Below are 14,036 nucleotides of genomic sequence, written 5' to 3'. Positions count from 1 at the left end.
TTCATCTTCATCTTCAGGTAAGCCGTATGAGTTGAGGCCATGAACTTTGCCAATGTCGGCCTTCCGAACAGTGCATGGTAAGGGCTGTTGATGTGGGCATTATCCTTCGGGTAACTAGTATTGTGCTACCTCCTACGGCCCAGCCAGGGGCCCATGAAGATCATCCATCGGCCAAGGTGGGCCGTTATATCGGTTCCAAGGAAGGAATCTTGACGAACAAGGCAAGAAGACGAAGAAACAAGAAAAGATTAGATGTAGAACTCTTTGTAAACTAGTCGAACCTGGATAGAACTCTTGAAACCTGGCCCCCAATATAAGGGTCAGGAGAGGGTCTGTCGAAGAGCACACAATTATTACAGCCATAGCCACCGCAAGTCGAGGGTTAGGTCATCGTAGAACTCAGCCTCTCGACGAGATCGTAGTCGAAGCCTTCGGCCACCCCATTGTAACCTGATAATGTCACGTAGTCAATTCTCAAAGCCGCTGAAAGTTAAGTACACTGAAAAAGACGCCATCTCCAAGCCACAGAACTAATAGTCTTATATAAAGGCCATCCCCGTCGAGGAAAGCTGCAAGATAAACCAATCATCATCATGGAGCTAAGCGCAGCCACGCTCGTCTCCATCGCCCTCATCTCGCTGGCAATTGTCGTGTTCGTGCTTAGCAACAGTAGCAGCTCCAAGCAGAGGCGGCCTCCTGGTCCGAGGTGCCTCCCCTTCATCGGGAGCCTTCTCCACCTCCTCACGTCGGAGCCGCAGGTCGCCCTCCGGGACCTGGCGAAGAAACACGGCCCCGTGATGTACCTGCGGCTGGGCCACATCGACACCGTCGTCATCTCCTCGCCGGAGGCGGCGCAGGAGGTTCTCCGCGACAGCTCCCTCGCCTTCGCGTCGCGGCCCAGCATCGTGTCCACGGAGATCATGTGCTACGGGAGCACCGACATCGCCTTCGCCCCGCACGGCGCGTACTGGAGGACGCTGCGCAAGATCTGCACGGTTGAGCTCCTCAGCCCGCGCAAGGTGAAGCAGTTCGCGCCCATCCGGAACAGCGAGACCCTTTCCCTCGTACGAAACATCCGCGACGCAGCCGCCAGAGGTGGCGGCCAGCCGGTCAACATTGGCAGGCTGCTCGTGTTGTGCACGAACTCGATCACCGCCAAGGCTACGTTCGGGGTAGAGTGCGGCGCCGAGCTCCAGGAGCAGTTCTTGTCCGCGATGGTTGTCACACTAGAGTTCAGCGGGGGCGTCTGCGTGGGGGACCTCTTCCCGTCCCTCTGGTTCGTGGATGCCGTCACCGGGCTGAGGCGCCGGCTCTGGCGAGCGCGAAGAAACCTCGACGTCGTGTTTGGGAAGATAATAGAGGGGTGCGAGGCGCGGCGAGAGGAGAAGAAGTACAAGACAGGAACGGCGAGCGGAGACGATGACCTCCTAACACTCATGCTTAGGATCCGAGACGAGGGGGAGCTCGAGTTCCCCATCACCACAGAAAACATCAAAGCAATTATAGTGGTAAGTGGTGAAATGTTTCAGCTAGCTGGTCAGGTAAGCCGAATCTGTCTTGTAACCTCTTTGGTATTTGCATGAATCTCGTCCAGGATTTATTCACGGCGGGGACGGAGACGACGTCGTCCAGCGCGGAGTGGCTCATGTCGGAGCTCATGCGAAACCCGGAGGTGATGGTGAAGGCGCAGGCTGAGGTGCGACGAGTATTCGACAACAAGCCGCCACAGGAGCACGAGAGCCTCCTGGAGGAGTTGCCCTACATGAGGATGATGGTCAAAGAGGGCATGAGGCTGCATCCGGTGCTGCCACTCCTGCTCCCCCGTTTATGTGGTGAGACCTGCAACGTTGGGGGATTCGAGGTCGCCAAAGGCTCCAGGGTAATGGTTAACGCGTGGGCGATAGCAAGGAGCCCCGATCATTGGCAAGACGCTGACAAGTTCATGCCAGAGAGATTTCAGGATAGTACGGTGGACTACAAAGGCACGCAGTATGAGTTCTTGCCGTTCGGGAGCGGCCGGAGGATGTGCCCCGGCGGCAACTTCGGAGTTGCCGTGCTGGAGCTTATCGTGGCCCGTCTTCTATACTACTTTGACTGGAGCCTCCCCTCCGGCATGGAGCCTGGTGACCTCAACATGGACATGATTGTCAGCGCCACGTCCAGGAGAAAGAACCAGCTGCATCTGGTGGCGCTGCCACGTAAGGTTCAGATGGACACATGAAGATATGCAATGTTCTTATTACAGGTGTACCTAGTTGTCTTGTTGATCTTGATGGTTAATTTAAGTAACGTCTTCTGATTTGAGATTAAGCTTTGTCTTCTTTTCGAAGTGTAATGTGTATTGAAAAAATAAACATGGATTGGGAAACTTGTGTTCGGTCTCAGTTGTACGTGCGCCCATTGACGTTGGACACCATCGGTAGCAACAAATCTTAGAAAAATGGTCAATGAAGCACAAGATTGTCGATTGTCTAATCTATAATACATGCAAGACATCCACATCATCAACCATCTCTAAGCAATCATAGGCTGCCACATCTCTTCAATTCTTCCACCTCAGCTAAGAGAAGTATTTGGTTGGCAGTCCACAAGTTGTTTTCCCTTCGCATTCGCTACATGAAAAGTCACCCGCCTCCCACTTAGCCTCAGATCATAAGTTACTGTCTCCGAATACACTTTCCTTCATTGAATATTGGGCGTTTCAAATTCTGCACTGCCGCAGACAGGAGGAATTGAGGAGCCGCTCCTCTTCTTGGCCTTTTGCTTCACTGCCCTATATATAGGCCCAACGCCAATGTCAGCGGTTGCATTCCATTCAATCTCATACTACCGCTCGGCTGCTCGTCCTCCTCCTACCGTTCACCACTCCTTGAGGCTTGATCCCTGCTTCTGCCTATCCATCTTGCTTGCTTTTTGTGGTTGTGATTTGCATAAAGCTTAGCCGATCAACACAAGCTAGACTAGTATAAGTACAGTGACGCACGCGAGCAGGTATAGTTGCGCACATGAGCAGGTACAGTCGTGCACACGAGCAAATACATGTACAGAAGTACAGTGGCGCACACGATCAGTACAGTCGCGCACACGAGTAAGTACAGGTGCAGTCGCGCACAAAAGCTAGTACAGTTACCGAGTAAAAAAAAACTGCACCAAATACACTAAAAACATAAGTACTTATCAGTTGAAACACGAGTACAATCGTACTAATACTAGAAGTACGTAAAATAGGTATCTCGAAACCTATCAACATGTGATCTATTTTTAAAGATCTCGACGCGAGAATCTCAAAAGTGGAAATGGTTTGTAATTTGGACTTACTACAGTTCTCGAGATATTTCATTTTGAAAAACGAATCTAGAAAAAAGGGAAAAGCCGTCTTCTCTCTCCTCTCTCATCTCCACGTTGCTTTCCCTTGCGACACATGGAGCAGGGAGACCACTTCTCATGAATTTTCTGACACCACAGCGCGGCACTTGTCACATGCGGAGTGAGTTGATTTCCCTTCGCGACGGTCGGCCTTTTTCTAGTGATTTCGGCTCCTCTCCCTGTCCACTTGAAAAACTGAAGATTCCCCTGCAAATCCAAACTGTAAGTTTGCCGTAGACGATCCCTTTCAGTCCTTTACCGCAAAAGATTTGATTCCCCAAATTCTCAGTTTTTATTTTTGAGTTTCACTAATGTGTTGAATTAATATTTTTTTATAATTTCTTGAAGATTTCGATGGGTGATCTACTCATCACATGGACCACATCTGCAAAATCTTAAGCCTCAAATTGGTTCCCCATCACAATGCATGTCATGTAAGCTGCTAGCCTGCTAATAAGTATGTGTACCAAAACTTGTCATGTACATTTTTTTTTGTTAGTACTACCTCCGTTCCGAAAGATAAATCTAAAAGTCTTATATTTTGGAACGGATGTAATATTTTAGTACTAATGATATGTTGCTAATTTATATTATGTCATGGATTTTGACTTTGTGTTTTATCTACACTTGATGTTGCTTATCTTAGAAGAATATGCAAAGACTTTGTCTATATCTTTACATAGGAGAGATAAAGACACATCTTGGAGGCTATGCTAGAGGTGAAGTTAATAAAGATAAATTACAACAAATCATAGATGATGATTGAGACTCTTTATTAGAGAAAAACTTGCTCATTTTGTGAGGAGCATGCTATTCCGAAGTTTGATATGGAGCAACAGTATATAGAATTGCATAAACGAAGGATGAAGACCAGCCTCACTAACTATGAGCACTAAAAAACATGATTGCTTTCTGTTAATGGCTTGCAGCTTGGATAGTTCAACAGTCATTTTAATGAGGTAAACTCAATTCTTCTTACCCAATTGGCTCCATCCAGTTCCAAGGATTCCTTTGATGCTTTCAAAGTTGAGATCTTAGTGGATTTGGCTAAGTCCTATCCAAGCGATTTTGATTCTATCCAACTAAAAGATCATGCACATGACCCTTTCATTATACATTGATAATGTGCGAGGAGATGAAGATTTGCGGATGTGAAAATTATTTCTGAACTTGCTAAGCTGATGGTTAGTACAAACAAGAATCTGGCATTTCACTTGGTATATCAACTCCTTGAGCTCGTGTTAGTTCTACTGTCGCCAGTGCATGTGTTGAGAGGTGCTTTTCAGCAATGAAAATAGTGAAGACGGTGTTGCGTAATCACATTGGATATGATTTCATGAACCACTACATCATTTGTTTCGTGGAGCAAATACTTCAACATACAACTCCCTACAAGGATGTGATGACAACTTCCTCAAGATGAAAGAACATAGATGCCAAAAATAGAGGTAATTGCTTTTTGTAGTCCGGCTTTATTTTGGTGTAATATATTGAAAATTATTATTATTTATGTATGCCAGTTTGCCAAAAAAAAGAATAATCTAGATATGTTAGCCTATACCATATACACATTTATCCATGCGAGCTATATGCGTATACGTTAGTGGTACATTTTGTAGGCACGCATTATTCCTAGTTATTGCTTTTGACACCGGCGACTTTTTTTCCTAGCTTCACCCCTCCCCTTACAAGAAGACGCTACCGAACCCGCATGAGATTGATTGTCTGCCTATGTAGGCACTGTTTTGGTCCTTTACAACTAAGTAATTTTCATTCTCCGGTGTGTGTAAATATTAGTATAACCGTGTGTGTCTTCTAGGTATGAAGTGGCCAGGTGTGGTGAACACTAGTATCGTCGTAGGCAACATTTTGAGTGTCATAAAATATGTTATTTACTGAAAAAATGTGTGGTGGGTTTCTACTAAATATTGACTGCAATATTTAAGTAATACAACATGTATATTTTATATAGGTTATTTTCCGTATTTAACAACACAATACTGCCATAGGCTGCGAATTTAGCTATCCAGCCCGACTGTACCATTCAATTACAATAGTAGAAGCGATCTACTCAATAAGGTCTCACACCGAGATTATACTGGTATACATACGAATACGGGAACATGAGAGAGGCGATTGTGAGGGCGATCTTCAAACCATGTAGGGCTTCGTCCTCTGCCGGTGACGCCGTCGGTTCGCTCCTCCTCCGGTGGCCCTGGGGCCTTAGAGGTATGTCGGACCGTGGCCCCTCTTCGGTGGGAAGATTTATATTCTTTGTTTACCTTGTTTTAAGTGTTTTTTTAGGATGGTGAGTTGGCGGCTACATTCCGAAGTCATAATAAGGTCCTCCTCACTCTATCCTCGCTCCGGTGGTGCGTATATCGTCTACAGAGGGCGCACGAAGTCATGTGTCCGATGGATTTCTTGGGATCCGATCGATTTTCATGTTCATTTATGTGGATTCAGGTAAGACCCTTCCCCTCTTTGATTACCATCATCTGTGATGGTTGTCACTCTGATGCGCTAGCCCTTTGGGCCATTAGCACTACAACTTTCTGTTTGTCTACGATAATCTTTGTCCGACTCCTGTGACAGAGGAGCGAAGAAGACTGTGCGTCTTTGGCTTGGGATAGTATCTGTAGTGGTCGCTAGGTGGTCCAAAAATTATTTTATAATTTTTATTACTTTAAAAGCAGTTTATACTGCCGTTGATGATTATTAATAGGTAGGTAGATTTTTGCAAAGAAAAACTTCGATAGTAAATTATATACTTGTAGTGGCATGCGTTGTATGAGATGATGTAGAGCTTGTCTCATACTGTCTCTTTTAAACAAAACTAACACGCTTCTATGATACTTATCTCCTTATCTTTTTAAAAGTCAATGACTCAGACTTTGGTTCCCATAGCTTTGCAGAAAATTAATACATTTCTGCGATACGTATCTCCTTATCTTCTAGTCAGACCTTGTTTTCTATTGTTTTGCAGAAAACTAATTCGTTTCATTGACACGTGTCTCCTTATTATATACTTTAAAAGTTAAGGATTCAGCCAAACTAGCGCCATACAGGACAAAATTCAGCTGTGAAGTATCTCCCAGCTAGACAAATTCAAGTTAGAAGCATCTCCATGAAATTAGGGAGCTTTGCCGTATATATCATTTCATATATTTTTGACCACCTCAGTATGTTGATCAACCATGCTTCATATCACACAAACAGTACACCAAAAATATCATCTAATAGATCTTTTATAAGAAGACATGTTAACCAATAAGTGCGGAGCGTGTGCTTTCATGTGTGTGCCTGTTTTTATATTCTTAGGTAGCACGGCGACTTTTTGAAGAGTTAGATATCAAATTAACCTCAAAAGTTTCATATGGTGTAGTAACATAATTGACATAAATTTAACTGGTATGTGTTTAGGCAAATCATTTTATGTTGATGCATCTTAAACATTTTTCCTATACAGCTATACTTTCTCTCTATAACTATTTTTGGCTTCCGAAACTCTTTAGGGTGGTAGCCACCTACGAATTTTCTAAACCTAACTCTTAAGCTTTATTTTCTTTTTATTTCTCACCGCTTAACCGTTCAACTATATGTTGACATCATATTAATTTAAACTTTGATTCTTGTATCTCATACATTTCAATAATATTTCAAATCAATGTTTTCTTCAAAACTTCAGCTCCAGCATGAGCAGCCTACGCCAACCGCGAATTCCTTTGGGAGCACCCTCCTAATCGTGCGGAGCAAATTCCATGAGTTTCCCAAGATCCAAGATGTCGCCAGCATCGACCAAGACAAATCTTTACTATTAAAGTGAAAGATGCGATGTCACACTTCCCGCGATGTCACACTTCCTTCTATTTACAGAACAAATGCCACCGCATACTTACCCATCACATCTTATGCTAACAGAAACCCCCCTCCCCCTTGTCTCACGTGCCCTTAGCTTATGCCAACAAACTTGGCTAACAAAACTTATCTTATCTCACGTCAAAAAAGACTTATCTTATCTCAACAAAGAATTCAAACTTCCTGACTTCATGCAAAAGCTCCTTGTTAATTGGTACCACAGCTGCGCTAATTTCACTCACCCTAGGATAACAACTCCAACGAATTGCCCCGTAGTGTCAGCAAGCGCCAAACAATTTTTTCTGCACCCTCGTTATTCCAAACACAGAGAGCCCTGCCCATCCCAGTAGTCCTGGAGTTCATCCTCGACGTCATCTCTGTCCTCCAATCCATCTACCATTGTTGTCATCTCCTTTGTGGTAAACTGGTAACCAATGCTCTGACCATGCCCCAGCCGCGAGGATCTCCTCCAACTTCTCATCCACGTCGGCGGCTCGCTGGAAGGAGGATGATGAAGGCGATCAACAAGGAGGGACACAAGATCAAGCCGGCATCGCTGCCTCTCCTCCACCAGCAGACTGCAGGGGCCAGGGAGGGAAGGCAGAGAAGAGTGCAGCGACTATACTCCCGCTCGATCTGAATCTAGATGAGGCGCCTGTCCCGGACAGCATGCCATCTGGGAAAAAGAGAGGAATAGGATGGGAGAGCATACAGGAGCGTGGCGGCGGTGCGATCCTGAGCGGCCGCTGAAGAGGGGGTGGTCGAGGTGCTGTCCTGCATATATTTGGGTAGTGTGGCAGAGACAGAGCCTCGCTGTTGTTTGGTCGGAAGCCTACGTAGTAGGGGAGAGAGAAGGACTCAAGGACATGAGGGAGCTGGATTAATTAGTGGACTATACGTAATGTTGCTGCTATTGTAGGTCTTCTTATTATGTAGAGAGATTGATGAGAGGTAAGGTCTCGTTAATTTTTATCTGCTTTCTCTACTTATCTCGTTAACCAATGATCTTCATAGCTTGTTACTTTTTATTTGAACTAGCAAGATGGCCCTCGCAATGCGAGGGCATAATTGTAGTTCTTATGTGAAAAGTAAGTCTATATGTTATATGGATGATCTTTAATGTATAATGATTTTATAAATAGAATAGAAAAGCAATTTGTTCATGATGCAATTAATAGAAAATAACTTGTTAATATGTAGGACAACTAACTAACGATAAATGTTATTGCTTTGCGTGGAATTTTCTTTGTATCGTTTCTACACCAGCTTAAAATACATGAAACTTTTAAAAAAATATGTATATGGTATATTCTGAATATCAACGTGTACTCTGTGGCCTAATTGGTGCATTGTTTTGTATACGAATATTCATATTAAATTAGAAGTAATAAACATAAATATAAGTAGAAAATAAAATGAGCTTAATTTATATATTTCTTTATATTAATAGCCGATTCATATGCCGATGATGATTTTTTTAGAAAATTTAGAAACCCCTTCAAGGAAAAACTTTTCATCGGCAAATTTTTGGTCCGAGTTGAGACTCAACTATAGAATTTGATCCGTTAAGGTCATTTGGGTATAGTGGCACAAAGTCTCCAACTCTTGGATACGACAAAATATCATACTCCCTCTGCTCCTCTATATAAGCCATATAATTTTTTTCAGAAAAAATCCAGAATATAAGGTGTATTGCGTTGGTTCGCTTTTGTATAGACAATATTTTTATGAATTTGATTAGGTTTCCTTATCTTATGCAAAGTCCTCTATTAGCTCGCACCAATTTCCTAGGGTTAAACCTAGCCAAACATGGAGTAATTTTTTCTAAATATGCACTCTTTAATTTCCGTTCCAAAAATTTTATGGCTTATATCTAGGAGCGGAGGGAGTATAAAATATATTTTTGGAACATGGGTATTCGTTCGCATGTTTTGCAGTAAACTAAAATTTGTTTTCACGCAACTATATTTTTTATACACAACCGTACATACATATAGGTATACATCATACTCGACTTCATATAGATATATTCATTAATTTATACTTAAGATCGTATCATACATTTTTCATCAGATTCCACCTAGCTAGCTCATTTATGGGTGAAGCTAGCATGTATCTATAGTCTACGGATTTTCTAACAGACGAAGATAGCGCGGTTAAATCTAACATAAAAAACTGGAGACAAAACATGTTCCACTAATCTAGGCCAATATTTCAAAGATGCATATGCGGCCGTACAGAGACAATAAATATGAGCTGAACGGGAAGAGATAGAGAAAATCAAAACCGTGTCACTTCAAATAGGAAGTGGTTGTAGATAATTATTGATTTTCGGAGTTTTTTCCCTAGATTTCTGGAAAAAAAATCATGTTTCCGTGTAGTACATGGGAAAGATTATTTTTCATGTCCGTTCATGGTTCTGGCAATTTGAGTTAGGAAATTGCTGGAGTGGTGTACTTAATTAGCGTTAGGAAAATTTGGATAATATAGATACGAAACGTGTTGGACTTTTTTTTACTATAAACGTGTTGGTGTTGTGTTTTTTTTCTGAATCTTGCGCAAAACGGTAGTAACCAATTTTTTTAGATTCAGCTGGGCACGTCCCTTGGTGCCATGAGATTTTTTTTGTTACATGTAGCCGGATAGATCTGTGTCGTACGTGACCAGGAAACCAATTTAATTGTTTTAGTATCAAAATTTGGCAAGGAACCAATCCGCTCCGTATGTGATGTACTCTTAATATAAATTCCTAAAGAACGTTTCTATCCATTACGTGCCATAAACATATTTGGTACACGCACAATATTGTACGTAACACCTTTTATTTTTTAATCTCAGCCGTTCAAATTAATATCATCGGTTTATATATTTTAAGCATATGTGGATTAACCTGGTGCTTGGAAAAACACCCTTATTTTGCTTTTAGTATATAATAGATAGATAGATTCATACTAAGCAAATTGTGTGCTAGCTCTAACCTGTAGAGATTCTCGTTTGGTTGATTGCACGATTGCTTCATTTCTTTCAGAAACACAACTGAATTTTTTTTATGAACGATTTTGTATCTCAATTTTACAAAAGAAACAAATAACTAACTTAATTTATACAGTGAAAAGCAAAAAAAAATGCATGTATTTTGCCAACGATACAGCTGTGAAATAAGGGCATTGCATGAATGTCATAAACATTTATCCATAGCATTGCCATTACCAAGTCTGCCACTTGGGCGTGAGGGGCTATAGCAATAAGGGCCTTTCTAAAATATTTTTGGCACTAAAAGTTTGTAGGTTGTTGGCTTCACCCGTTCGCACATCCTGCTTTAGTTAACAAGCAACGATAGTATGGTACAAGCACAAGGGCAGAAAAGATAGTTCTACGTGGGTGCATAGACTAGGCAGAGAATTTTAACAGGGGAGCGATGTTTTGGAACATGGGAGCATATGCTCCCTATATTTTGAAATGCATCTTACACATATTTTAAATTTTAAAAAAGTTGAAACAAAAAAATTGCACGTACATCTTCATGTGCTACGCGCTCACAAAGTCGTTTCATAAAAAATGAACTTATCATGTGACGTGTGTAAAAAAGACAAAATTCAGTGCTGAAAATAATGCTTTTCACAGGATAAGTTTTCTCTTTTTTACATAGGCCACAAAAAATATTATTTTTTCGTGAAACTTGACGCATACACATATATTATGGAGATGTACATGTAGAATTTTTTGTCAAAATTTTTCCACACTTCGAAATATGTTTTGTTGGTAGAGGGAGCATACGCACCCGGGAGCCGAATTGAATTTCCGTTTTAACAGCAGCTACTGAGAATTTTAGATATTGCTTAAAGGTTGAATCTTGTCTAACTTGCAGAGCAACTGTTTTGTAACTCCCATCTTGCCGCTATACTGGTGAACCAGGGCCGAGTCCAGCCAGTCATCTAAAGGTATAAACGATGCCCCCCATAGGGGGCTTCACAGCGATCAGCGCACGAGAGCCGTTTGATCTTCTCATCTGTGTATCTTGTCCGTTCATTCTAGGCTGAGAGCAAACGTATTGGTTGGCTGCAGCGTGTGGGAGTTCTCCCATTGGTCCTCCCGCTAGCTAAAAACATGCAGCAGCCGTGTGTTACCCTCCTCTAGCTGCGAATGGGTCCCACCTTTGGCCGGGTCCACTCATCAGTCACTGTGGGTGGGATTTGGTTTGGTCGGTCATGGCATCAGCCTGTGGAAAATATCTCCATCTGCAGGGGTAGACTGGAGTTTTCCTCACGCGCTGGTCCCTGGACGACTCCTCTCCCAATCAATCCCCTCGCTCCTCATGTTCCAATCCACTGGCCTCTTCCTCTCCCAATCACCTCGCCTCGATCCCATCTGTGCCTCGTCTCCGTCGCTGCCGCCGCCCGCCGCCGACGAACATCGTCGATCCAGACCGCGCCCCATCCCCGTCCTACGTGTCGTCATAGTCTTCTCCGCCGAGACAGCCGGCGCGCCGTTGCTGGTTCCCTCCATGGGGCCTCTGGTGCTGGAGATGAGGGCGAGGTTTGGCAGCAACAGGGCGCATCGTGCCTCTCCCAAGCTTCTCCGCGAGGGAGAGCATGGTGGTCAGTCCGTCGGTCCTCTCCTACAGGCCTGCACCGATGCGGGATTTCCATGTCCGAGCTCCACCTCCACTCACAGGTTGTGATGCGGCTCCGTGGCGGGGGAGGAAGAGGTAGGTGCTCATGATGGGGCACAATGACGAGTCAGAGGAGGTAGCTCCAGGAGGCCACGGTCCAGGGTGCCGCCGACCCTCCACCTGCCTCCTCTGCCAAGCAAGATGCTGCCTCGTCCCTCTCCTCCATCGGTGGCATTCTCGCGTAAGCTCTCCCTTGGTTTCTTCCTATTCCAACCCTAGCTCTTGGCATGGTTCGTTCCTTCCACGTGTGCAATTTTATTCCATGATGTTTGCACATCCGTAGATCTGGAAGTACTGGATTCTGTAGCTTGCTAAAAAAATGATTGTGTCTTTTTATCAAGAAAGATGGAGAAATAGTTAGTAAAACTTAGTAGTTCTACACCATTCCGTGGCATGGATACATATATGTATCAGTTTTATTTGTGATTGATTTATGTAAAAAAAAGATGATTATTTTTGTTGTGTATGCAGTCTCGATCTGCTTAGGTAAGTTGAGAAAAAATTCAGCTTCTGCAGTTTTCTTGTTCAGAAAATTTGTAACTACATATTTTGAGTACAATATTTCTTGCTGGGAGGAATACTCTGTTCTAGCCTATCCACTGATATTGAGTAGAATATTTCTTGCAGGGAGAAATACTCTGCTCTATCCTATCAACTAATATGTATTTCCTGCTGAATTGAACCCGAATTAAGCATGTGGGGAACCACTACTGTTATCAAACCGTGACCTTACCGAGTCAGCCTTCTTCGTTTCCCCTCTCTCACACAGCTCGCATCTGAGCAAGACACAGGTAATCTTTTGCCCTTCTTTTGTTTATTCATCTTCAGGTCAGAAATTAGATTAGTTAATGCTCATGAATAGGGTTCACCAGTTTCTTGAATTGGGTTGAAATAGGAGGACATGAGGAAACCAACAAGGAAGGGTGCTGGTAGCCTTGAAGTTGTCGTGGTGCTCCCCTCTTCCCATCCCAGAAGATTATTTTGAAAGCAGATAAATTATTTTTGATTCATATGCTTCTAATTTTACCCTTTGTTTGGTTCAGCTGTTTTCTGAAGGAAGAAGACGAAGTTCTTTGTTTCTATGTTCGAAGTGAATACATGTAAATCAAACGACATGATATGTTATTGGGATGTGGTTTCTAGGTATCATCTTATTGATATTAGCTCCTGCTCTTCTATGATTAGTTGTTTGGTCTTCCTGTTCTCTTGGGAAAACGCAGTATGGTGCCCCGCTGGTGGCCGGTGAATGCAGTCCTAGCATAGAAATATATGATTTTATTGTCACTAGCATTTGTTTCCTCACATGTATTTAGTCTTTAGCTATATATAAGTGCATTTTTTGAATATCTATTATTTCTTTTATTGAATACCAGTTTTACCTCTTTTGCAGATTAATTACTGCTTATCCTTCATTGAATTTTTCTTAGCCAATGGAAATAGAGAAATTTACTTCTATTTCCCTGATATGTTTCGACGCAACCGCTTTATTCCCAAGTGTATTGTGGATTGCCAGGATGACCTTTGGATATGGTTATTGGCGGGGATGGCCTTTCGACATGATTATGGCATTCTAATAATTACAACAAGAGCAATGCCATTGCCTTGCCATGAGCATGAGGTTTCCAGAATACACGTGAGTCTCTCTCACTCCCATCTCTCCTGCTCATGTTTTATCCCGTTAGTACATAAAAGCACTTGGTTAGTACCTTTGCTTTTTTTTCATAATTATTCATTATATTCCTGCAAAGATGGCTGGAGAAATGGCCCAAGACATGGCTAGAGAAATAGCATATAGTTTTTAACTATGCTTTGCCTAAGAATGTGATATATTGTCTGTATATAGCTGGTGGTTCAATAGCGGGAACCATATCAATCATATACTACTAATTTTAGTAATAAGAAAAAGAAGATTGCTATCTAAACACGCTGCTTGCAGTTTACTGTGTCATCACCCTTCAGTCGTAGGCTGAGAATTCTAATCTACACCGCGTTAGTTCTTTCTATACACGTTGATACATATATTAATTTATATATTATATCAAGTGTTTCTTAATATTACATGTAATCCTTTGTTAATAATTTTAGTAAAAGTGCCCTAAACAATCTGGATAGATGTTGGTTTGAATGAAAACATGTGTAG

The 14,036-nt window shown here is 42.6% G+C and overlaps 1 protein-coding gene across 1 annotated transcript; it reads left to right on the top strand.

Annotated features, from left to right (window-relative positions):
- Window positions 1–590: 590 nt before the first annotated feature.
- LOC124651229 (cytochrome P450 99A2-like) lies at window positions 591–2,221 on the top strand. The gene is made up of 2 exons (XM_047190352.1): window positions 591–1,508; window positions 1,595–2,221. Exons 1-2 carry the CDS (start codon window positions 594–596, stop codon window positions 2,219–2,221), a joined length of 1,542 nt encoding a protein of 513 aa, XP_047046308.1. The 5' UTR covers window positions 591–593.
- The last annotated feature ends 11,815 nt before the right edge of the window (window positions 2,222–14,036 follow it).

The sequence above is a fragment of the Lolium rigidum genome, chromosome 1 (genome assembly GCF_022539505.1).
Source record: "Lolium rigidum isolate FL_2022 chromosome 1, APGP_CSIRO_Lrig_0.1, whole genome shotgun sequence".
Taxonomy (NCBI): Eukaryota; Viridiplantae; Streptophyta; class Magnoliopsida; order Poales; family Poaceae; genus Lolium; species Lolium rigidum.
Note: the sequence above shows the minus strand (reverse complement) of the source record. Positions and strands in the feature narration are given on the sequence as shown.